The sequence below is a fragment of the Charadrius vociferus genome, unplaced genomic scaffold (assembly GCF_000708025.1).
Source record: "Charadrius vociferus isolate BGI_N301 unplaced genomic scaffold, ASM70802v2 scaffold78, whole genome shotgun sequence".
NCBI classification, from domain to species: domain Eukaryota; kingdom Metazoa; phylum Chordata; class Aves; order Charadriiformes; family Charadriidae; genus Charadrius; species Charadrius vociferus.
The window spans coordinates 730252-754127 of record NW_009649927.1 but is presented as its reverse complement, the minus strand read 5'-3'; the positions used below and the strand labels follow the sequence as shown (position 1 = coordinate 754127).

The following is a 23876-nucleotide window of genomic DNA, read 5'->3' as shown; positions in this document are numbered from 1 at the left end:
GATTATAAGAGAGAAGTTTTGAATAACAAAATGAAAAATGTTCTCCCTATTCATACCTGGTATTACTTCACTCATTAATGTGGTAGGCTGTGAACTTAAAAACTTGTTAAAGGTGGATATTTGTGACTTTTCGTATTGGCAAATCCCTTTTCTTGTCCTTCCTTGCAGTTGATTAAATGTGCAAAGTATTCTATATTTCCTGAAACATGTTATCCAGTGTTTGTGGATAAACTGTGGATAAGTCTTTTGCTATTTTGAACAATTTACATAAAATTGGAGTTTAAACTGATAGAAGTACAGTTACATTTGTGAATGTAACTTCAAAGTGTCATTTACTCTGAATTTACATGTGTTTGAAAACATTGTTGTCTTCTTTGGTGCAGAAAGGTTTTGATTTTTTTTTTTATTGTAAGATTTTGATATTACCATTCGATTGTAGAATAAACCACATTTCTCTTACTTTCATACTGTAAACAAGTGAATTGTAACTGCTGTTTCAAGTTTAACCTTAGAAAGGTTTGCTCTTTTGCTAGAGGGAAATATATTTTTTTTGTCTACTAATTAAGCAGGTATTGAATGGGCATCTAAGTGATTTATTTGCAGGAAAGATTTCCTTTTAAAGTTCTCTGGCACCATAAAATCTTGACTATTACAAAGTGTTGCTAGACATGAATATAAAATCCCCAAATATCCCACTTGCTTTCAGAGCAAAATATAAAGCACCTCAACTTAAAACACCCCAGGGAAAAATACACTGCTGTTTTGAAGCTATTCCAGATCAGTCCCTGACAGTGACACTGTTGTCTCAGTTTCTCACTGGCCTACAGCCTGTCTGCCCAGAACGGAGCAGCATGTTAAATTTGCTGTTCGGCGTGGCTTTGTGGGTTGGACGAGTATTGCTTCGTGAGACACACTTAACAACCAGTGCTTACAATCACAGAGCAAATTAGTGTAGGAATAGAGATTTGGTTTTATTCTTTTCCTGGTTTAGTTTGACAGTAGCTGTTATGCTACTGTCAATAATACCAGTATTCCATGGGAAAGAAAGGAGGGTAGACTTGAATTTTGTAGTTGTTTTTAAGAACATCTGTCAAACCATATACATAGGAGAACCAGTTTTAACTGGATTTCAGATTTCTTTGGGGGAAAAACTGCAGAGAGCAGAAACAGATTATTTTAATTGTGACTATGTCTCAGAACATCTCACATTTTGAGGAACTCTCTGAAAGTGGTAAAACCAGTGAGATTACATACACCCACAGTAGTTTAAATATACGATAAGGTACACAAGGCAGCTAACTAGTGATATTTGGTCCATAAAAAGAGAAACTTGGCTTTCTTTCAGAGGTGAATTTTTTTCTTAACCTAACACTTGGGCTATTTATGGTATCTACATTTCATACTAACAGTGAAGATTTGATAGAATGAAGCATTCTCAGCTCAAGCATGTTTTGCAGTTGAGATGACATGAATCATAGAATGGTTTAGGTTGGAAAGGACCTTGAAGGTCGAGTTTCAACCCCCCTGCCTGTTCCAGTGCCTTACAACCCTCAAAGTGAAAAATTTCTTCCTAATGTTTAATCTAAACCTGCCCTCTTCCAGTTTAAAGCCATTCCCCCCCATATCCTATCGCTACATGCCCTAGTAAAAAGTCCTTCCCCAGCTCTCCTGTAGGCCCCCTTTTAGGTACTGGAAGGCCACAATAAGATCTCCCTGGAGCCTTCTCTTCTCCAGGCTGAACAGCCCCAACTCTCTCAGCCTCTCCTCATAGGAGAGGTGCTCCAGCCCTCGGATCATCCTCATGGCTCTCCTCTGGACACACTCCAGCAGATCCATGTCCTTCTTATGTTGGGGACTCCAGAGCAGGATGCAGTACTCCAGGTGGGGTCTCATGAGAGTGGAGTAGAGGGGCAGAATCACCTCCCTTGTCCTGCTGGCCACACTTCAGATGCAGCCCAGGGTATGGTTGGCCTTCTGGGCTGCTATTGCACATTGCTGGCTCATGCGGAGCTTCTCATCAATCGGCACACCCAGGTCCTTCTCCTCAGGGCTGCTCTCCATCCATTCCCTGCTGAGCCTGTATTTGTGCTTGGGATTGCCCCAACCCAGATGTAGGACTCTGCACTTTGCCTTGCTGAACTTAATGAGGTTGGCTTGGGCCCACCTCTCCAGCCTGTCCAGGTCCCTCTGGATGGCATCCCTCCCCTCCAGTGTGTCTGCCTCGCCAAACAACTTGGTGTCATCAGCAAACTTGCTGAGGGTGCACTTGACCCCCCTGTCCATGTCGCTGATGAAGATGTTGAACAGTACAGGCCCCAGTACCAGCCCTTGAGGAACGCCACTTGTCGCTGCTCTCCACTTGGACATCAAGCTGTTGACCGCGACTCTTTGAGTGTGACCGTCCTGCCAGTTCTTTATCCACCAAGTGTCCATTTGTCAAATCCATGTCTCTTCAATTTAGAGACCAGGATATAGTGTGGGACGGTGGCAAATGCTTTGCACAAGTCCAGGTAGATGACATCCATTGATCTTCCCTTGTCCACTGCTGCTGTAACCCCTTCGTAGAAGGCCACCAAATTTGTCAGGCGTGAAGAACCCTTCTTTACTGGAGTTAACACAGAAAATTTTCACAACCTAAAGCAAAGTCCTTTTTGTAACTATGTTTTTCATCCAGAAAGCCTGAGCAGCTGGGTGGGGGCGTGAAGAATGAGAGAAGCTTGGAACAGAATGTCTTGAATGTGTAAATGGTCATATTTGTGAGTGAGAAACAGCAATCTCTTTCTGAGAAAGGTAGAATACAGTATCTATACCAAGCCTGTTACAACACTTAAAATGAGAAAAATCATGCAAAGGTAAAATGTAAAAAAGGGAAAATCCTTAGTAAAACACTACCTCATTTCAAATACGAATAAAATTTGGAAGACAGGTGGGCAGAGGATGGTGGGCATTCCCAGGACTCATAGCCCTCTGTTTTGCTGTTGACTCTTCAACACTGGGAATTTTCTTACTATATGAGAAACTTGCTTGTTGCTTTTACCATTGCTAGGGGATGTTTATGATGTACCATGACAAATAACAATTCCTGCAAAAATGTGCATGGAGATTTGTGTGCATGTTAAATTAAATTTGTAAAACTAAAGACTCAAATGAGGTTTTGATAAAGTAACGTATCAGTGTTTTGACTTGCTTAACATAGTCTTTTTTTTTTTTTTTTAATTATTATTATTTTGCCATCCCCTGGGCTAATATGCATGTAATCCATTTGACAGCTCTGAACACTGTTAATGAAGTTAACGTTAATTTTTTGGGGGTTTTTTTGGTATTGCAAACTTAATCCTTTTCATTGCATGCTTACCTGATGTCTTCTGGAGACCTGTTTATAAGAGAAACTGTGCAATAAAGTTGTAAAGATGACTGTAAAGCTGCTGCTGGTAGAAAAATCTTGCATAGACTGTAAAGGTTGCCGTGATAGCTTTATAGTAGGGGAAACAATCGTAAACTTTCTAATCACAGTTTATCAGTGTATATGTTTGAGAGTGGTAAGACAAGGAAGCTTTTTTCAGTCTTTTTTTAGCCAAAGTGAAAGCAGATTTGGGGAGGCAGTATTAAAACATTCTATGTAACTATTAAAACAATACAAATGGACCATAGATCTTGAATATATGTATTACCAATGAACACTGATGCAAATGGCTCATAAACAGGGAAAGCACCAGAAATACCTGTATCTTAATTTGCCATGTGGAGGAAATGTGGAAGCAGGCATCCCAGAATAAAAACTGCTTCTTGTCTGTAAATTTTGTAGAAAAATATTGTAGTTGTTCCAGCTTTACAAGTATTAGAATGAAGTATGAATATTAAGCAGATAATATAGAGAAGTTCAAATAAATGTGACTGAAATAAAAAAATCTTTAAAAAGTACAAAAACATATATATTTTAAGAAATGACATCATTATATAGGGCATTTGTTCTAACTAGTCAGTAGCTTGCATATTCCTTAAACAGGTTGCTGGAATACAAGCCGACCATATACCTCTAATTCAGCCTATTTTAACTGAATTCAGATTCATCCATTTCCATCTCTTCTTGTCATTCTTGTATCTCCATAAACAAATAGCATTCTTAGCTCTTACTTTGTAACATCCCTATTGAATATGCTGGGTTATCCTTCAGATTTGTTGTTATTTTCCTAATTTTGTTATCTATCCCCTTCTTTTTGAAAGAACAGCTACTAGAGCATAGCTGGCTTGTGTACTTGGTCTTGTGGCAAAAATGTGGCTGCATACTAAAATTTAGTAAATATTTTTTTTGTCTTTCAATCTTCAGATTTCCTGTTTAAGTTCTTGGTCATAGGAAATGCTGGAACTGGAAAGTCCTGTTTACTACACCAATTTATTGAAAAGAAATGTAAGTATATGTAAACACAGTAAGAGTTCTCCATTGCTTTGTACCACAGATGAAGGCTCTGCCTACAGGAATATCTATTCTTTGTATGGAAGTTCCCATAATTCTCTTATTTGTATAGATGAGGATTTTGATTGAGAAGTATGTTCAGAACCATGCTGTAAATCTTTATTCATCGTTGCTTGCTTCTAATCAAAAGCCTGATATTAAACAGTATTTTCTATTACTCTCAAATAAATGTAGCAGGATGGTGTTGAAAATACAGACTTACTTTTTGTGAGAATTAGATCTTGCAGCTATAAGCTTCCCTAGATACATAGTAGAGGCTTGGATTTTTTAGCAAAAATACTGAACAAATGAAAGAAAAGTTGAATTGCTTGAGTAGATTTAGAAAGCTTGTAGTCTCTTTCTAAATAAATAGACACTCTGTGTTCTTTGTTAAGAACGTTGTTCTATGATAAATACTGGTAGAAACTCGATTGTAAATGTTATTTCGAGATGAATACATGATACAAAAGAAAATTTCCTGTTGGGTAGTGCATTTAGCATTATGATTAAACAGAAATAATGTGCATTTAGAAACCTTTGTAAATCTAAGGTGACTGTTATCTTTCTCAACTGAATGGTAATTCACCTTATCTCTTGAGGAATAGCTGTAGGATAATAATGGGTAGTCACTAAGGAACATGGCATGATTCTATGATTGAACTTATACCATGACCTTGCTTCTAGTAAGGGCAATTGTACATTGCCAAGAATCATTGATATCAACAGTGTACATAGAGCAAATATCTTAACTTTGGGCTTTAAAGAAGTAGCTCTTGTTTATTCATAGGTAACACTGTGTGGTTTTGTGTTCTGCTTTTCCATGCATTTTAATTTTAAATTGCATCAAAATATTAGAAATCACACTTGGAAAAAGTATGCAAAAGTTATTTTGCCTTCTATTAATGTGAACTGGGAATGATTTGATTAAGGCAGGCCTTCCTAATAGTAATTTTGAATTGAAAAAGCTGTTCAAAAATTGTAAGTGTTTATTTCTGCATGGTGGCAATATGCTTATGAGTAGCACTGAATTTGGTGGTTCAGGAAGTAGTTTGTAATTTGAACACTGAGGATTTTTGATTATACCTAAATGGGATTATGTAAAAACTAATTATTCACTCTAAATATTCTCCAAATAAGTCTGGTTTTATTTCTTTTTTTGTAGTCAAAGATGACTCAAATCATACTATAGGAGTGGAATTTGGTTCAAAGATCATAAATGTTGGTGGTAAATATGTAAAATTGCAGATATGGGATACAGCAGGACAAGAGAGGTTCAGGTACCTTTTTCAATCATTTTATTAAGTGTTCGTTATTAAGTTGTTGCTGTGGGTTTTGAGTATTATTTATCCCTGCTTATGACTAGGCATAGTTTTGTGGTCAGTGGAATTGTTTGTCTGCTTTCATATTATTAACCAGGCCAGATCTTCCAACTTGGACAGAGAGACATAGATCCATTGATTTCAGTAAAGCAATGCTGCCTTGGAGGATCTGAGGTTCTGCCCTTTCATTGGATATTTTCTGTAATAGTTAAGGTATATGAGTAGAATATGTGGCTAAAAGCTTGTTCGCCAGCCAAACTCAGAATATTTTTCTAACTAAGTGCGTGTGCTTTAACTCTGTTTAGAAGACCTTCTGCTGGTTGGAATAAGTAAAGGCCAGGAAGTTGTAAGCGGTTCAAAATCTGCATGAGAACAATATCATAGTGTAATATTATTTTATTAGAGGGAAAAAAATCAGTTGTCAGGGTCACTTGGCTAAATACACTTCTAGAAAGACTGAGATTCCTTAAGTTTCTTAAAGAAAAAGTAATGTATTTGTCAGGTTAGTACCCCAAATGTACTTTTAATGCTGTATTTTCACTGTGTCATGCATCTGAAGCATAGATCAAAATCAGTAAAGATCTAATGTGTTGCTGAGTACATTCACCATCAAATAGGACGTCAGGTTTTTATATTTTGGGGGGTGGAGGGGAGGTTTCTTTGGCTTTGGGGGGGCAGCGGTTAACAAAGGTGAGTATGGTGGTAGAAGTCTGAGTGATAGGCAGCAATCCAGGTAAATGTCCTCTATTAGACAAGTTCTTTGGATACATCTGTGACTAGGTAAAGCTGGGCAGTGCCATGTAGTCTCTGTTAATGAGATCTCTTCAGTGCGTTGGCCAAATATCCTGGAATTCTGAGGAGCTTGGATGCTCTGTACTTTCAGAGGCTTGTGCAAATTCTGCTCTTTCAAGTTCAAAGTGTTCACAGACTAGCAGTCCTTTTTTTCCTGTTGCTTTTTGTAATTTATCCAAATCTATTCTTTTTAAGGCTGATCACACCTCTGTGTACTTAACAGTTTGGTTTTTTTTTTTTTCTTCTTTCTCAACCTTTTGAAGGATGCTTTACTTTGCTTTCCTTGCCTCCTCCTCTTCAATAAGGAGTCTTAAATTGTTCAATTGTAGCTACTTTGCTCATTCTCTCCTCACCGCTGCGAGTTCAAACATAGGTTAATTATGCTGTTTTCAAGCCACGGATGCCACCATCAGCTCCCAGTTCTGTATCAGGCCATATAGTATGATGATATGTATATCTTCAGCAGCACACAGGTCTTAATGGACTTTGAGAATGCTTTTACAGCTGTATTTAGTGAAAGTGCTTTGTCAAAAATATAGTTGTAAATAGTCTGCTGCTGCACAGCTGATAATGTTGTCTAAACCCCCCATTTTACTTTAAATATGTAAATGACAATTGTTTCATAATATAGACTGCATTATATTAACCCAGATTTAAAACAATGAAGATATTACAGTAATGTGCCTCTGTGATTCTATTTCAGGTCTGTAACAAGGAGTTACTATAGAGGAGCTGCAGGTGCTTTGCTTGTCTATGATATAACCAGGTAAGAAAGCTAGCAACTCTTTTGCATATAGACTGCCAGATAGAATTAATGCATAATGTTTCCTCCCCGAGTACCTAGTCCTCTAACAGAGAATGGGTAGGAAGAAAAGAAAAAGAGTATAAAAGGTACTTCTATTCTAGTGCGTATTTATGTTTTGGAACTTGCTTACATGAGATATTGTGAATGGCAAATGTAAACAGCCTCAAAGTGTTAGAAAATGCATGGGAATTGGCCCACCAGTAGCTGTTCTAATCATGGCGGACTATATGCAACCACTGGCTTCGGAAGCCTTGCAATAGAAACTAATAGTACTTTAGTTAGCCACTTTTAACCGAGGTGGTAGACCCCTATTGGTGGAAACTGCTTATTAGTATGCTAGTATAACAGGTGATCCTCTGAAGAAGCTACCTGTACCTAGACATTCCTTAACTGTAGCCCAAAAATTCTGTTCATCTCTGCATCTTTCAGTATTTTAGTATTATAGGCAGCCAGTAGAATACCTTAGTGTTTCACATTTCCACGTTTTTTCCCAGTTCATAGCTGGCATATTGAGATGTGTAGGTGACTTCCCTGACTAGCAGCAGTTTGTTGTTTGCCAGACATACAGATTTTCCTTCTGAGTTTTACTTCAGTGATCTGTTCAGGAGAAATGAGTGTGTTCTACTAAAGGATGTCATTTTCTACATAGCCGGGAAACCTACAATGCACTTACTAATTGGTTGACGGATGCAAGAATGTTAGCAAGTCAAAATATTGTGATAATACTGTGTGGAAACAAAAAGGATCTTGATGCAGATCGTGAAGTTACTTTTTTAGAAGCATCCCGGTTTGCACAAGAAAATGGTAAGTAGTAGAAAATCCTCATGTAGCATTCAAAGATGCTTAATACTTAAAATAATTTCTTTCTTGTGCAGTTAGGGAGTCCTTTGACCACTGTACCTTGTCAAATATCTACAGAAAAGAGAATTCTGTCAATACATGAGGCATAGAGAGAGTACAGTGCCTGCAGCAAGAACTACATGTACTATTTAAGTCTCATTATCAGCAATTCTTCCAGTCACAACTGCTACTTAAAGAATACCTTCTGTGTAGAGATATAGTCCCTAGGGAATGTAGTACAACTTCAGGTATTGCCTTGCCTCCAAAGGGCTGTGGAAATAACGAAGAGTGTGATTTCCTAGTTTTCAGCATCTTATAGATTCTATAATCATAGACAAGGTTGGAGGGGGTGTGCTGCACTTGATAGCCATGAGTTTTGCTCACGGGAAACTGAGTTCAGGGCATGGTGTGGATCCAGAGGACTATTACCTGGTCTGTATTATTCAGACTTTCCAGCCTGAGGACACATTTCTGCGGCAGCTAAAGCCAGTTACAGTCTCAGCTTCTGTGCTGCAGTCCTGCCATCAGTAAAAACTGGGTTTGCTTTTATAAATCAATTACAAATATTTTATTATTTTTTTTTTACCAACTGTGGCTGCTGGCTGTCCTTTCGCATGTAACTTTCTGTTAATGGGAAACTATATGAAGTTCTTTGGTTTCATGTGCTATTTTGCATGCACAGCCCAGGTTATTATCTTTGGATTCCAACTTTCTAGGGTTGATGTGTAAATTTCAGAGGAAACTTTTTGTGGTTTTCCAATCAAAAGCTAATTTTTCCAGACCATATTATTTGACAATAGTTCTCCTTAAAAAAAATTGTTATTGTTCCTAGCTTTCCTGCTTTGAATTACTGTATCAGATATTCCAGACTTGTTTTGAGATTATTTTTCTGGTGTCAAATGCAGAGCTGATGTTCTTGGAAACAAGTGCACTAACAGGGGAAAATGTTGAAGAGGCCTTTGTACAGTGTGCAAGGAAAATACTCAATAAAATTGAATCAGGTAAATGGAGATTTATGTTCTTTTAATGTGTTGGGTTTTTTTTCCTGAAAACTCAAAGTACACGTGGAAATACCCTCATTCAAAGTTCTCTAATAGAATTAACCCAAAGAACCAAAATTTCGTTGTGGTAAAATAACCCATTTGGTTTATAGCTACTTCCCATATGTTTTAATAGGAATGGACATCTAAGTCAGATCTGTATATGTGGTATGAATTATGGATGTTTTTACAAAGTGTTTACCTCAACAGTTAGCTCCAAGCATAGGCTGTGCATTCTGTGGGTTGCTATGCCCCTACAAACATCAAGCTTGACATTAGACAGTTCTAGCAATGCAGAGTAAAAACCTGGTATCAGTGAAGACATAACTTTTAATACTGCTTCTCATATGTAGCAGGAAGTACAGTCAAGAGAATTTAAACAATAATACAGCAAATTTCAGGGGTGTTTCCTAGCAACTGTGTTTCTCTGAATCGACCTTCCTGCCTCTTGGTTGAAACTATTTTTACTTTTGCAGATCTAGAAATATACCAGAAGCTCCTCAGTGCAAGTGGGCAGGTTTCTATTGGAGACAGGCTCCTAAGTGTTAGGTGTCATTACAGCTAATTTGCATTCCAGTTTTCCTCTTTTATCTTCTAGTTCCTTGATATTTTCACAGTTTTAAGTATTGGCCATATTGAAAAGTCTGTCTCAGACTAATGACACATTTTGAATGCCAAACACAAATTTTTAGATGAAAAGAATATGGTATTCTTACCATAGAAATTTCCTGATTACTGCATCAATTCAATGCCAAACAGCAGCTTTCATTTTAAACAAACAAAGAAAAATAAACCAAAAAGCAAGGTATAGTTAGTTTCTCATGATACCGTAGTTCCGTGACTGATTTAAAGAGGTATTACCACAGCAGAAGTATGTCCTGTTTTCTGTGAGCTGCCACTGTTTTCTTTGTGCCAGCACACATGCATTGAATCGTGGAAAAATTAAGACTGGAAAGAACCTGTGGAAGTCTGTAGCCCAGCCTCCTGTTTAAAGCATATTCAGGTTCAAAGTGAGAGCAAGTTGCCCCGGTCTTGTCACATTTTGAGATGCTCCAGCAACTGAGATTCCACAACCTCTCTGGGCAGTGTGTCCCAGTGCTGACCAATTGCTGCTATTTACCTAGTCAGTCCTCAGCCTGTACCGGTACTTGGGGCTGTTGCATCACAAGTACAGAGCTCTGCATGCGTAGTTGCTCAATTTCAGGAGGTTCCTGTTGGCCTGTTCCTTTAGTTCAGCCAAGGTCTCTTCTGAATGACAGCTCTACCCTCGAGCTGTCAACTGGTCCCCTCAATGTAGTGTCATCTGCTAACGTACAAAGAGCTCACATGTGTGCAATGAACCTGAATAAGTGATATGAATTATTCAGAGGGATCTTTGTTTTGGTTTGGGGGTTGGGGTTTTTTTTAGTCTAAATGCTTCTTATCTTGGCCAGTCCACCATACAGCCTTAAGAACGTTTCTGAAGGCACAGGGTATGGAGTAGACAGAAATGGATACCAGAAGTAGGGAAGGTTGAGATAATTTCCTCTGGGGGCAGTGCTCTATGGAATCGTACTGTCAGATTGATCAATTTTTGTTTGGCTTGGTATCTACAGTACTACTTTCTTTGCGTATTAGTCTCTGAAAGGAGGTGTTTTTTAAGTGCTTGCAGAAAACGTTTTGGATGTTTCCTTTGTTAGAAGTAGTTAGTGCAAAGATATTTCTTGTTGCAGCCTAACAAACTGCTTTGTCACTATGATTAAGGGGACACGGTTGAAATTACAGGAGAAAATTATAAAGGTTTGGAATTGTCTAAAAGTAAACAGAATTGCAATAGATCTCTCCATAACTACCGTAGAACATCATTATGCATTTTTTTATTTAGTGTTGTCAGTTAAATTGGAATGTATTATTTGCAAGTGATCCATCTTCTTGTCACCGTTTTGTTTCTCATCAGGAGAACTGGATCCAGAAAGAATGGGCTCAGGTATTCAGTATGGAGATGCTGCCTTGAGACAGCTGAGATCACCACGTAGAGCACAAGCACAAAGTGCTCAAGAATGTGGGTGTTAAAGAAACAAAACACAAATTCCCAAATACTTACTTTAGATACAGAAGGTAAGGTTACAAAAATCTCAGGATGTTGGGTACATTACCATATTTCATAAATGTGCAGTATTGAGTGCTTGGCTTTTTCACTGTTAGCCTGTAAAGTAACATAGAATATAGTGAAATAATGGACAGTAGAATGGATCGGGTTTTTGATAGTGTGATTTTTTAATTCTACCATCTGCCCACTAAAGCAAGACTAGTGCTCTTATTGAAGTATTTATAGATACTTGCTTACTCTGAGTAATGCTGTGGAAAACATTTTAAAATTCTGTGTTCCTGAAATGCATTATAGCCCTAATAGTTACCTAATGCACTGTGGAGTAGATGAATAATTTCTATTGTGTCATGGGCACAACACTAGAAATGAGAATTCACAGAACGTATGATGCAGTATCTTGTCCAAAGCTGTTATATAGTCTTTTCTGAAAATACAAAGTTTAAAGATTGAGGCTTGAAAATTAAAGATAATACTGGATCTCAAACTTCCACTGACTTCTTTTTTTCTACCTAAAACCAGCCCGAAGCGTTTCTGATTCCTGTCTGCTATGAGCAGAAATGTTAACAAGAGAATAGTAGTATTTGCTGCTTAAGCAGTGTTGTCATCTGACGTAGCTCTTCTAGGGCTGTCATGGCCTATGGAACGGGTGTGTGGTCTTCTAAAAGTCTTCCAAAGACATTCTTCAAAGGAAGTGAGGAACAGATTTTTCCCTTTAGCAGTGGCAGGGGAAGAGACATAAAAGTCATGTAACCTACTCCCAAGAACAGCTTGGTGGTTAGTCTTTCTTATAAACAGTTAAGACACCTCTCTCTATTCATAGATTTTACTTGACTTCTTGCAGTATGTAAGTGGCTGTTTGGACAATCCTTTCTCCCTCACCTCAATGAGGGTAATTAAGGATTTGCTGTGTAGTTAATTATTCCGATGTAATTAATCCTTATTTCTCTAATACTAAGACAGGGATATCAAATTAAACAAGTACAGCAGGCATAGTTACTGCATCGTTTTTACTGTATTTATTTTTTCATGAGTTTGAGCCATGCACACCAGCAGAAGCGTTACAGAACGTTAAATAAAGCAGCATACAATTCTGTGTTCTCATATTTTGTTCTGTATTCTGGGAGCTTAGCTCCCAGTTAAAGCTCAGAATTTTGAATAATAGATAGGAATCATTGAACTGCTTTCCTCCCTTATTTTCCTCCTATCAAATATAATCCTTCAACTAAGAGACTGATGGAAAGGGGCATTAATTTAGTCCAGCTTTGGTATGACTCTACAGGAGTGAATATTTATTGATCTTACTTCAGGAGTTGAGTTTTCAGATTGATCAGATGTAGATAATTGATGGACTTCTTACGTATTTTACAGCTGTCCTTGCAAATGGTGTTTGAAGAAACAAACAAGGCTTGAAGGCTATGCAGTTTTTACAAGCATCTTTCCACTATCTACAAACAGCAGATGACTGCTGACAGAAAGGAGTACCCTGTGGTGTGGGGCAGGAATGTTCACATGACACAAAAGTCTGCAAAGCGAACTTGATAATTTGGTGGACAATATTAAGACTCATAGCTGTATGTAAACATTTTCCATTACCTATTTTTGTTCTTTCACCTTTGGTTTAAAGCATTGCTATATACTGTAAATAATGTAACAGTAAATTTACAAAGCATGGTATACTTATGTATGCTGATAGAATGTTGCACTACGAGCAGTTTAATATTTTATTTTTATATCATATAAACAGATTTAACTGAGGTAGGCTTTGTCATGTTTGTTTGTTGCACAATAGTTTATATTTATGATCTGAATTATAAAACCACTGGCACTGTCAGTGAGGGGTTGTTTTATTTTTTCCTACTTTGTTTGCCACATTCTAACAAGCTGTTGACATGACTGATTCTCAACATAAGATTAGGATCCATACTTACATTTACTAATATGTCAAGTTCGAAAAGTAATTTTTATTGATGTTCACCTATCCTATTTTATGATAGTTCTTAAATAACTCCTGAAGCTCTTTTAGCAAATTTCAGAAGTTTAGAAAAAATACTTCTAAGTCTCTCAAATGGCTGTCGACTGACTTCGATTTTGGAATTTTCTGTTTTCTTGGTCCTGATGTTTTGTATGGCACTGGCATCCTGAAGGTGGATGTGTATGTGAACAGAAGGTGCATCTTCTATGTGTTGTCATTTTAAGGCGGGGCATGGGTTTATGGAGAACTATCGCAGTAGTTCTTCTAACCTCATATCACACCAGAGCAGTCAGCTGTGGCAATACGCTTTCTGTTGAAGCATACTTGGTGAGGTACAGACTGAACCCAAATGGGTTCTTCTAAAGTATCCTGAATGTATGAAATTTAAAATACTAATTTCTTTTTCTTAAACATTCATAAATTACAATTAAGAACGTGATTTTTCAAATTAGACTTTAAAATTTGGAGCTTACAGTCTGCCTTGCTGGAGCTCTACCTTTGAACTTCATGTGAGTGGACTGTACATGCTGTCCACATTGCCCCCAGCAGACTCGAGTGTTAGAAGGAAAAAAAGAAGTAAAGTACTTAAGTAGTTCTTCCTTCCTGTGAAACTCATCAAGGGGAATTTCAGCCTTGGTATTGATTTTTTTTTCTTCTGTGTGTTAAAACACACAATTCAGACTTTCTTTCCTGCCCTCTTTTTATTGTGGGGAAGAGGCATGGGGCAAGAGATTAGGAATCCTGTCCTCATTCCTCAACTGGAGACAGAAGAGGAAGAAACTTGCAGAGGGTCCAAGAGGGAGTACTCCAAGAGGGAGTATTGCATATCATTTTTACAGTGCCCTGACAATTCCTCAGGTAAGAGACCTGTGGCTTCTGTTTTGCCAGATAAGGAGCTGCAGAATTAAGCTCATGTTTCTGCAGGTGACCTAATTCAACCAATTAAGGAGGGGCAATTTCACTTACACTAGTGACTTTTTACTTAGTTACTTGTATAACCAGAAATGGGATGTCTCCTTGGAAGTGCAAATTCACAGAAAATAATTAATTTGATCAGAACCTAGTGTTGAAATTCCAAGGTCAAATATGCTTTATTATTTTATATACATGAATCTTTTGTATTTGAGGGTCACTTGTCAAATGCATGTTTAAAAACTAAACCAGAAAACTGAACTGATGCTGTAATTCAGAGGGCAGTTAAAGCACAAGAGCAAAGCAAGGATGCTACACAGATGTACCATCTTTCATGGAATTAGAATTGTGTTTAAAGCTATTCCCTTTATCCTGACATTTTTGGTTCAAATGGATGCTTATCTGAAAATATAATCACACCTTAGCTGATCTCTGAAATAAAAGAATTTAAGTTTGCTTTGTACTTAAAAAGCCTACGTTTAGTTTTAAAAAAACTGTTGGTTCCAAAGACTTTGATGTTATAGCTCTCTCCTATGTATCTTGTTATGTTTTGGGATTTGTTATGTAACTGATAATAATTATTCCCAGGGAGTATTCTCTTCCTGGTAAGTGTGTAAAGTATTTTTGAAGCAGCTTAACTGTGCATTTACAAGAACGTCAAAGCACTCTAAAGAAACTTACCTGTCTTAATCCTCACTCAACTTATTTTGGCTTCCACTACTCAGGACTGGAAGTAATTACCAGAACAAGTCCTGGGAAGTAGATGTTGGATGTAATTGTCTCTTCCACCAGACCAAATGGTGTTTTATTAACTGAGCTATGTTGTGTTTCTGCCAGAGAGGGGGAGGGGAGGGAAGGGAGAGTGTTGGTTGCAAAACCCCAAACCAATTCTGGAACACTGGGAAAAGATGAGATTTTCAGAACTCTGTTCTCCCCCTTACTGCAATCTAATCAGGTTTCTTGGTACACTCACAAAAGTGAAAGCTGAGCACTTATTTATCAGCTGGGACATAGCACAAGTAAAGCTAAAGGTCTCTCTTCTTGTCACTGTTACAATGGTTGAAGTGGTGGTGGCTGTTGATCAAAACTTCTATTATTACAGTAGCAGCTGAAAGGAGCAGGGGACTGTCACTTGATTCCATTGCTTTTAAATAAACATTTTAGGGCTTTGGCAGGGATTTTTGTATATTCTTCCTGTCCTTTTCCCTTTACATACAAGACTGGCCCCTTTTGTATACTTGGTTCTTATGATCATTTTGGTCAAGTGTCTGTGGTTAAGAAGCAGTGAGCACAGTTTTATTCTGTCTGTAACCAACTGTCTTAAGCTGTCCCCTTTCTACCTGGAAGGAGCGAGTAGTGTCATTATAATGAGTTTTGACATGTTTTTACCATTTTTTAATGTATACTCTTACTGTATACACATTAACTAAGTTAATGTGCATGTTTTGTAGTATTGCAACCTTTTATGCTGCATATCTCACTAACATTTTAAAAAGAAACTTTCTAAAATGGCAACTCCTGAGGGAAATACTGTCAGAAGCAATAGCTCTCACTAGTGCAAGCTATATTGTTTACTATTTCTCCTCTGAGGGGTTTTTATTTCTAAAAATAAACATCATTCCAGTAACAGCCCTAGAATAGCTTTTAAGCTTTAGCATTATACTTCACACAGCAAACCAAACCTAGTTCACCTAAACAGAAAGTGATAAATAGGTTAAATTATGTACGTTTTAGTGTAAAATTCTTACTTTACCAAAGCAAGATGGCTTGGAGTTTTACATGAATACTGGGTACCTGCATCCTAGAATTTATTGGATGTGGAGCTTTAGTTGTTCAGACCGTTAAAAGATTTAAATGTCTTATTAAAGCCTATGTCTTGCCTTTTAATCAGTCTGAGGGTCTACACTATTTCATTTAATGCTTGTATCCTAGCACCAAATAAAGAACCTCTCTTGATTTTCTAGGTGTCTTGCAGCAAATTCTATTTACTTTTAGAAGTCTTGCCAGCTAAGTGAAGTGTGTAACATGATAAGTGTTAGATGGTCATGAAAAAACACTTCTATAAATTCATTGCATAGTCATTATGGGGCTAGGAAGGCAGCAGCAACTGCTGCTAAAGGAGCTGGAGTGCTTCAGTGTATGTCCCAGGAGCAGGGCCCACATTGCACTCCGGTAGCAGCTTTGCCCTTGGCATGGGAGGGCCCCAACCCCGCAGCACTGCTGCTGCCACCCCCTGTTAGAGAGGAATAATGCATCACTTCCCTTCTGTGCGTCCTTGAGAGGTTATGGCTGCAAAGGTGCACTTTCCTTGTGTCTGAGGTGGATCAATCTAGATGTCTTGGAGAATGTGGCTTCAGAAGTTTAACTTTTTTAAAGCATTAAATAAGGGGAAAATACAGAATGTATTTGCACTTATAACTTCTCTAGGCTATTAGGCAATTCACAGTCCATTCATAGCTATCCTGTGCCTCAAAAGTACATTGCTCCCATAAGTAAGTCAGTCCTTAAAAAAATTAGAGCTGTAAAAACAGCCTGATTACTCTGCATTTGCATTATATTCTATAAACTGAAAGAACTAAACACTATAAAAAAACTCAAGAAATACACTGTAAACCCACAGAGAGTACAAATACGAGGTAGCTTTGTTTCCTTCATTTACTGTAGCATTTGCAGCAGCATCCAGAACTTAAGCTATTAAAGGATGGCTACGCTGAAGTTTTCCTATTTGCAAGATTATACTTGTTCTTAGTCATAGAGCTTCCTGTTTTTTTCCCATGCTACCCTCTTTTTCCAAAGTTCTAAATTAAGATTTCCAAAGGCTTCAGCATGCATAGCACTTCAGAGAGCTATTATATTTTAGGCTGTATTTTTGTCTTGTTAGTTTTAGAAAAAGCCAGTCAGACTGGGAAAGGATATTAAGAATCTGGGGGAGAATTACAGGAGGAACACAAGAGACAAGCTGAGCTTTTAGCTGAACTTGTAATTGTAACCTACCCCAACCCTTTACCCAACACCAGTCATTACAGAAGCCCATCACTTACTTTTCAGGAGAGAGTATACAGGACAGGCAGAAGCCACAGTCTGCATGCAGAGACTAAAGCCCCCTATAATGAAAAACCTGAGACCCCCCAAAGCCACAATACAAGCAGTCAAGGTACCTTGTGTCATTCATTTTATTCACATATACAAGGTGACACTATACTATTAAATATAGACAATACAGAAGCATTAAAAACAAATACTGTTTATAAACTTTAAAAAACACATATTGCTTCAAGCTTAGATGGTACTTCCCTATAGTTTTTAAAGTGAATTCAGTGCTAACAATAGCTGAGGCAGCTTTCCATTCACTTGTACCCCTAATTTTATAGGGCCTACTGTCAAGGTGTTGAATCAGGCTCCATATATGGCTTTGCTGTTGAGTGCACTAACTGAGCTGGAAAATAAACTGGAACATCCAGGTTACCACACATAAGGCCCTCAGATTGCTAGCTTTTGGTCCCTATCACAGTAAAAAAAAAAAAAAAAGTCAGCAAGGCCTTTATAGTTCAGTGGCACTGCATTATACCATTAAAGAAAAAAAAAAAAAAGAACAGATACACTTCCCTACATGTTAAAAGTTTTATTAAAATGTGTATTTTCTACCTGGATAAAATTAATCCCCAAATTTCAAGTCTGTCCCTCGGTTTTGTTAGGTTTGGCTGTAAGTTTAGATACCACCTTGACTATCTCAGCTTCCAGTGAAAAAGTGTAATTCATAGTTGCAAAGATGTGAGAGCAGTGACTGAACAGGCATGCTACTGTATTTTACAGGGACATTCTTATGCAGTTTTCATTGTAACATTTTACATTGTAAACACTAGTCTTCACAACACTATAGTTAAATTGCAGCATTACACATTGTAAAAGTCTTGTTTCACTTAGCTAAGTACTTTCAGAAACAAAAAGGAATAAACAGTTACTTTAATGAAGACTTTGGACAACTGAGTATTTACTGTGTTCTTACAAAGTTTTACTTCTAAAACAGGAGTGAGAAGTGTTCATCATTTGGCCAATTCAAGAGTCCATGCAAGCCAAAGTTCCGAACTTCCTTAATTCATAGGGTAACATTCACTAGGTTTTCCATTTTTAGTGAGTCCAATTTGATGCAAAACAGCCACCTCCTGTAAGAATCTATGGGATATAGTTAAAGCTTTTACACTTGAAAAGTTCTGCCTTCCAAGTCAATTGGCTTTTCATTTGTTAACATCAACACACTAAAACAGCGGTTTTCCAGACTTCAGCCTGACACATGCCAAATATTTTGCACATACAACTTGCACTTATAAGAACTATACTGTTTCACATAGTCTAAGCAAACCTGCTAGCCTTTTTTTAGTCAAATCATGCCCAAATTCATGAAGGCTACCTGATTTGCAGAATAATTTACCCCTCGTTTCAGGCATACTTAGACCAAGATAGTACCAACATAGCACCCAGGATTATTTTTAGCTACAGACCATTTGAAAAAGCATGACATAACCTGATTAGTATCACTACTGTCTTCTACCAAATTGTTTTGGTGGGGAACAGCTTTTTACCAGACAAGGATAAGAACTAGATCATTTCCTCAGTACACAGCAGCCTTGATGCTGTTGAAGATTCTCATGCTCTGTAGAACACCTGAACAAGCCTGTTTGAGATGTTTTAAGTTCAGTCCCTGGTATCCAAGACAGAAGACATTTAAGCCTTCTATAGTTATTAGAAACACCATCATCTAGTGGGAGATTCATCTTACCCAAAATGGGTACTTAAGGCAGGCACATAATCATCTTGGCTCCTCCATTCAGTGGGGAGAGAACCATAGAAGCTGTCTTTGAAAGCTTGGCAAGATGAGTCCTGCCCTATACAATCAAGGAAGCTGTTTAATGTGACAAAATGCACCGAGGGCATAGTCTGGTGCAGTTACACGATGCCTGCAAAGGCAGAGGTGTATATGGTATTCCGGGCAACAGGAACAGGCAGAGTTTTTATTGAGTAAGGCTGTTAAACACTGAGTTAGTGCTTTCATACTGTTCAAAGCTAGAGCAGATTTCTGAATTGAAACAGTAGCAAAAGCAACTTAAGCACATTTACAGCAGCTATTTAAAGAGGAAAACATAGAATAAAGGAAATTGAAGGAATCTCATATAGAATAAAGGCATCCTCTGGAATAGTTTGACTCAGTTTTGGGCACTGTTCTAAAGTTTTAAATAGAAGTTCTAACCTGGGTTCACTTAAAAATTGGAATGCAATAATTTTGCTTTGTGTAAAACATACTTAATCATACTTTACATACATTCCCATTCTTAAAAGCTGTAATAACTCTAGTAGGTAGCCTGAACGAGAGTTGTCTGTATTTTTATAGCTTTTACTTAAAAGGCAGGTAAAAAACAGATTATAATTTCATGGATTCTAGGACATTTTAGCAAGATTAAAACTGAGATTAATGAAACCTTTACTGATGCAATGTAATTAACACTAGGAGGCAGCAGTGCTTGGTCCCTTCACATGATTACTTTCAGTAACACAATCAAACTTTTTACTAAGCACATAACTCCATTGCAGTAGTAATTCTTGAGTCCTGCTTACTCACTGAGATTGTGGAATGAAGCTAAAGCTAGTGCAGGTTTCTGCTGCAGAAGTGCAAGTGTGCTTCCTGTGAGAAGGTGTCCAGTCTGTAAAACACAAGCTTCAAAACAATTAAATTGAGATAACCAAGATATGTAACTAACACAGAACGCATCTGAACAAAACTTTGAAGCTCACAACTACAGCAATAATCTGTCTAAAGCTTAGTTATCAAACTGAAAAAAAATAATTTACAGCAGTTTGAGGGGGGGAAAAAAAAACAACATCACTGAGGATCTCACAAACAATGACTGTCTTACTATGTAGAAGTAGAACCTACAAAGTGAGAGTGTTCAAACTCCATTATATATTCTTGTTTACTAAAGATCACACAGACCTCTCCTTCCTTCCCTAGCCCTCACCCCACTATAGTGAGGGGTCCTGCACCAATTTCGAGAGGCAGAAAGCTTCTCGGGACTTCATCTACAAGTTGTATCAACATGATTTTCAAGTTTAAAAACTTTAACAGTATACTTGTACGATACCACTAAATGGAATGCATATTGCACTCTGACCCCCACTGAGTGTAATAGATATTCTTAAGTGTTAAAAATAGACTTCACTAGACAGGAGCCAGCCCTCTCCTTCAATAAACTGGCATTTACACGATTAAGCATAGAGTAAGTGTGACCACAAGCTTAATACAGTGGTACAACTTGATACCGGTAGAACAAGCAACTGCTTATTGAGCAGCAGCTATCAGATGATTGTCTACATCAGTTATTTGGTACAACAGGCACAGCAACAGCAAAACAATCCTGTAGCTGTTTCTTGCCCTGAAAATTTGTAGTTTATTCTAATGACCTTAGAAACAGCAATAAAAGTTAGTATCAGCAGATTCACTAATCAAACAAGGTTTTTTGAAAGTTTCTATATACAAACAATGCTTGGTATTTGTCTGCCTAAAGCATCTACATTTATTAGTGCTGTTTACCAGACCCACTGGCTTTCCTGTTGCCTGTCTTAATATACTTATTTTGGTAGAAGTATTAAATCAATTAGTAATATAAATGCAAAGGCACCTCCATCACACCTTTCAAGTCTTTCCCCAACACCACCTCCCCATGACTTGGACTTTTAAAATAAGGGACAACAGATATTATCTGTAACCAAGAACAAAAAAGTGTTTGATTCCCTGTATGCTAAGGTTCCCCCCTCCCACCCCAAAATAAGTCAACCGAAGCATTAGAAAGATTCCCAAAAGAGGAATTGTTTAAAAGTTTGGGTAGCTATATCTAAAAGCCTCTTTAAATGTTATGGCTCCAACAATACACCCCACTGTGAGGTAGGTAGCCAAGATAAAAATATTGTAACAAATATTTTAACAGCTGGAAACTCCCTATAAAAACCTTGCATAAGTAGTTTGGTTCCTTGCACCAGTGTCCTGATATGCGTAACTTCTTTTGAAGATGCCTAAGGGAATCCAAATTCACCGAGCTCTCGCTGAGTAGCATCTCATATACTCTGTCATCCAAGGGTTATCTGGTGGGGAGGGCTTTATTCGCCAGGCTTTCTCCACTTCTGCTGATCGCACTCGTCTCTGAGAAAGCTTCCTTTTCTCCACTTGTCTCCTGTTCTTTGCTCGTAGAGCAGATTCATGAATCTAAAAGACCAAAGTTAGTATTACAGCAGGAAAACAGCCTAGGAACGCCCCCAAGAAAACTGAGGATCCCTTTGTATTTGCCCCAGTCCCCATCCTGAAGAAACAGCAAGATTCTGTTCTCTTCTGTAATTTGTACCACTAACAAGAGAAACATGGAAATTCTTTTTTCTATAAAATGCCTCAAATTCTACTCTCCATTATCTTTCCCACTTCACACTATTAAACAATGTTTCTCATTCTTATTCTGACATATTCTAAAAACCTCAATTCTTCTATTTCTACCATTTTAAATTCTTAAACATCCCTCAGTATGCTCAAGCATCCCTTAAGACCTAAGCCATAGTAGCAAGACCAATCCCTAGCGACTTCTTACTAGAGACTGAAGAAGTTAATTTTGACAGCATGCTGCAGGCAAATGTACATATATTTTTATGTTAATAAATTATCATATTTTCCCCAAATTTAAGATTAAGAGCTATCTTCTATGTTTGCTTGCTTCTATCTCCCAACTTAAAACTGTCTATCTCAATTAGGGGAAAATAACAGCTTTCAACCATTCAAGAAAAGTGACCTAGCCAGGCAGTAAGTAGTCAGTTCCCACTTAAAGATCCTTAGTGACAACACCACACAATTGGAAGTGTTTCAGAAGTGTCCTGCCCACTCACTCCAAACTCAGGACCTGATCTTAGGGGTTCTGTAACTGTTTCGAGCATAAGAAGCATTAGGAGTCTTAGAAAGTATAAATATCTCTGCTCGAGTCAGGCATCAGCCTGTTAGGCTTCAATATAAAGTAACAGTCACCTATGTCCACAACCGACAGAAGTGTATCAATCCAGTAACAGTATCCATCATCAGGAAGAGCAGCTTCTTTTAAGAGCTGCAAGTTCCTCATTCCCCTCAAAGGGTTGAGCTGTTCAAGAAGTAAGAGACTATGCTTCAAACCCCTTTCAAAACAGTTCATCAGAAAGCAACTTTATCATACACATCAAGAACACCACACCCACCTTAATCCTCAGATATCCTGGGACATAGATTCAGACTCTACATTAGTAGTAAGATAAAGACAAGACACTGGCGGGAATACATTAATGATTATGTTTTACCAGCCTAGGAGAGTTATAGAAAAGAAAGATCTGAGAAGATCTGTTGTAACACTCCAGCCTTAGTGTTCCTTGCTAAGCCAGGAAATAGACCCCACTACAGCAGAATCCTGGTGCTGTCCATGACCATATGAATTTTATCTGTGATATTTTGCTAATATTTACATCAATTCTGCAAGCCATCAGCCATCCGATAGACCATTCTGCTGGCAGCAAGAAGTTCCCTGTCGGCAACCCACTGAAAGAGGCTGCTAGACAGACAATTCAGCAGCAAAGCATTCGTACCTTCTCAGCGAGGCTCCTATTCCTAGGAAGTGCCCCAGCAAAACTCACTCTTTCACAGCACAAGCTCTACCCCAGTGCTTATATAGCTGACTGCTGTGTGATGCCTGGTGCTAACTGCCTGCTGCTTTTCTCTTGTTTTCATGAAGTTCAGAATGCAGAAATATATTTATAACAGCCCGTTTTGCTAGTAGCACTGTAACAGCCAGAAACAAGATAGCCCAGTTTTAATCAGAACTTGAAAGTATTAGTCAAACATGGGAAGCTTAAAAACCAATTAACAGTTAAGAGCTATTTGATTTGGACATGTCAAACCTCTTCAGGTTTATTGCTAGAATAATTTTTTTTCCAGAATTTATTGCTAGACTCTCCATAATACTCAAATAAAGGCATCCCTGAGAAGTTTTACCTAGATATTAGACATGTCTTAGCCGTGCATTAGGTAGTCACTGCCCTTTAACAAAACAGAAGCTTTTACTTACTGCATTCGCTGAAGCAGAAGCACAGACGTTGTGAGTTTTCTGGCTTCCAGTATCTGTCTGTCTTTCTCCCCACCCATACAGAGCAAATGGATGTTTATTCTCCTTTGGTGCATCTGTCTTCTGAGGACTTTTGGCTGATCTTCGATCATTACGACTGGACAAGGCACTTCGACTCGGACGTCGTCCTGTACAGCTGGTTTTGTCTGCTTCTTTTATAGAAGTGTGTTCTACAGTTTTTTCTTTCTCTTCCCTCTGTTGCTTTGCTTGCTCTTTCTTCTGCTGCTTTTCTTGATCTTCCCTCTGCTGCTTTTCTTGATCTTCTTTTTCTTTCTCTAAAGAAAAATAAGTTATGCTTTAAGATCCCAATGATGATACATTCATGTCTGATTTGCACAGCCTCTCTTAATACATCATTAAAGCTGTGCTTTTTTTAGAAATGGAAAAAGTCAGTACTACCTTAGCAACAGATGTATACCTTGCTTAAATGCCTTCATTCTTTCTTTAGTGACTACAATATTTCCCAGCCCACCCCTCTGTA

The 23876-nt window shown here is 37.9% G+C and overlaps 2 protein-coding genes across 2 annotated transcripts; one reads left to right on the top strand and one right to left on the bottom strand.

The window, feature by feature from the left end:
• Nucleotides 1-2674: 2674 nt before the first annotated feature.
• RAB4A (RAB4A, member RAS oncogene family) lies at nucleotides 2675-13114 on the top strand. Its single transcript, XM_009891142.1, has 8 exons — nucleotides 2675-2790; nucleotides 4328-4408; nucleotides 5616-5730; nucleotides 7268-7330; nucleotides 8019-8173; nucleotides 9115-9210; nucleotides 11186-11346; nucleotides 12707-13114. The coding sequence occupies exons 1-7, from the start codon at nucleotides 2745-2747 to the stop codon at nucleotides 11299-11301; spliced, it is 672 nt and encodes a 223-aa protein (XP_009889444.1). The 5' UTR covers nucleotides 2675-2744; the 3' UTR covers nucleotides 11302-11346; nucleotides 12707-13114.
• A 7784-nt stretch (nucleotides 13115-20898) lies between these two features.
• On the bottom strand, nucleotides 20899-23632 carry CCSAP (centriole, cilia and spindle-associated protein; the record flags this gene model as incomplete). The annotated part of the gene is made up of 2 exons (XM_009891141.1): nucleotides 20899-21474; nucleotides 23339-23632. Coding segments are annotated over 2 exons (468 nt in total), but the record flags the coding sequence as incomplete, so codon positions are not given.
• Nucleotides 23633-23876: the final 244 nt, after the last annotated feature.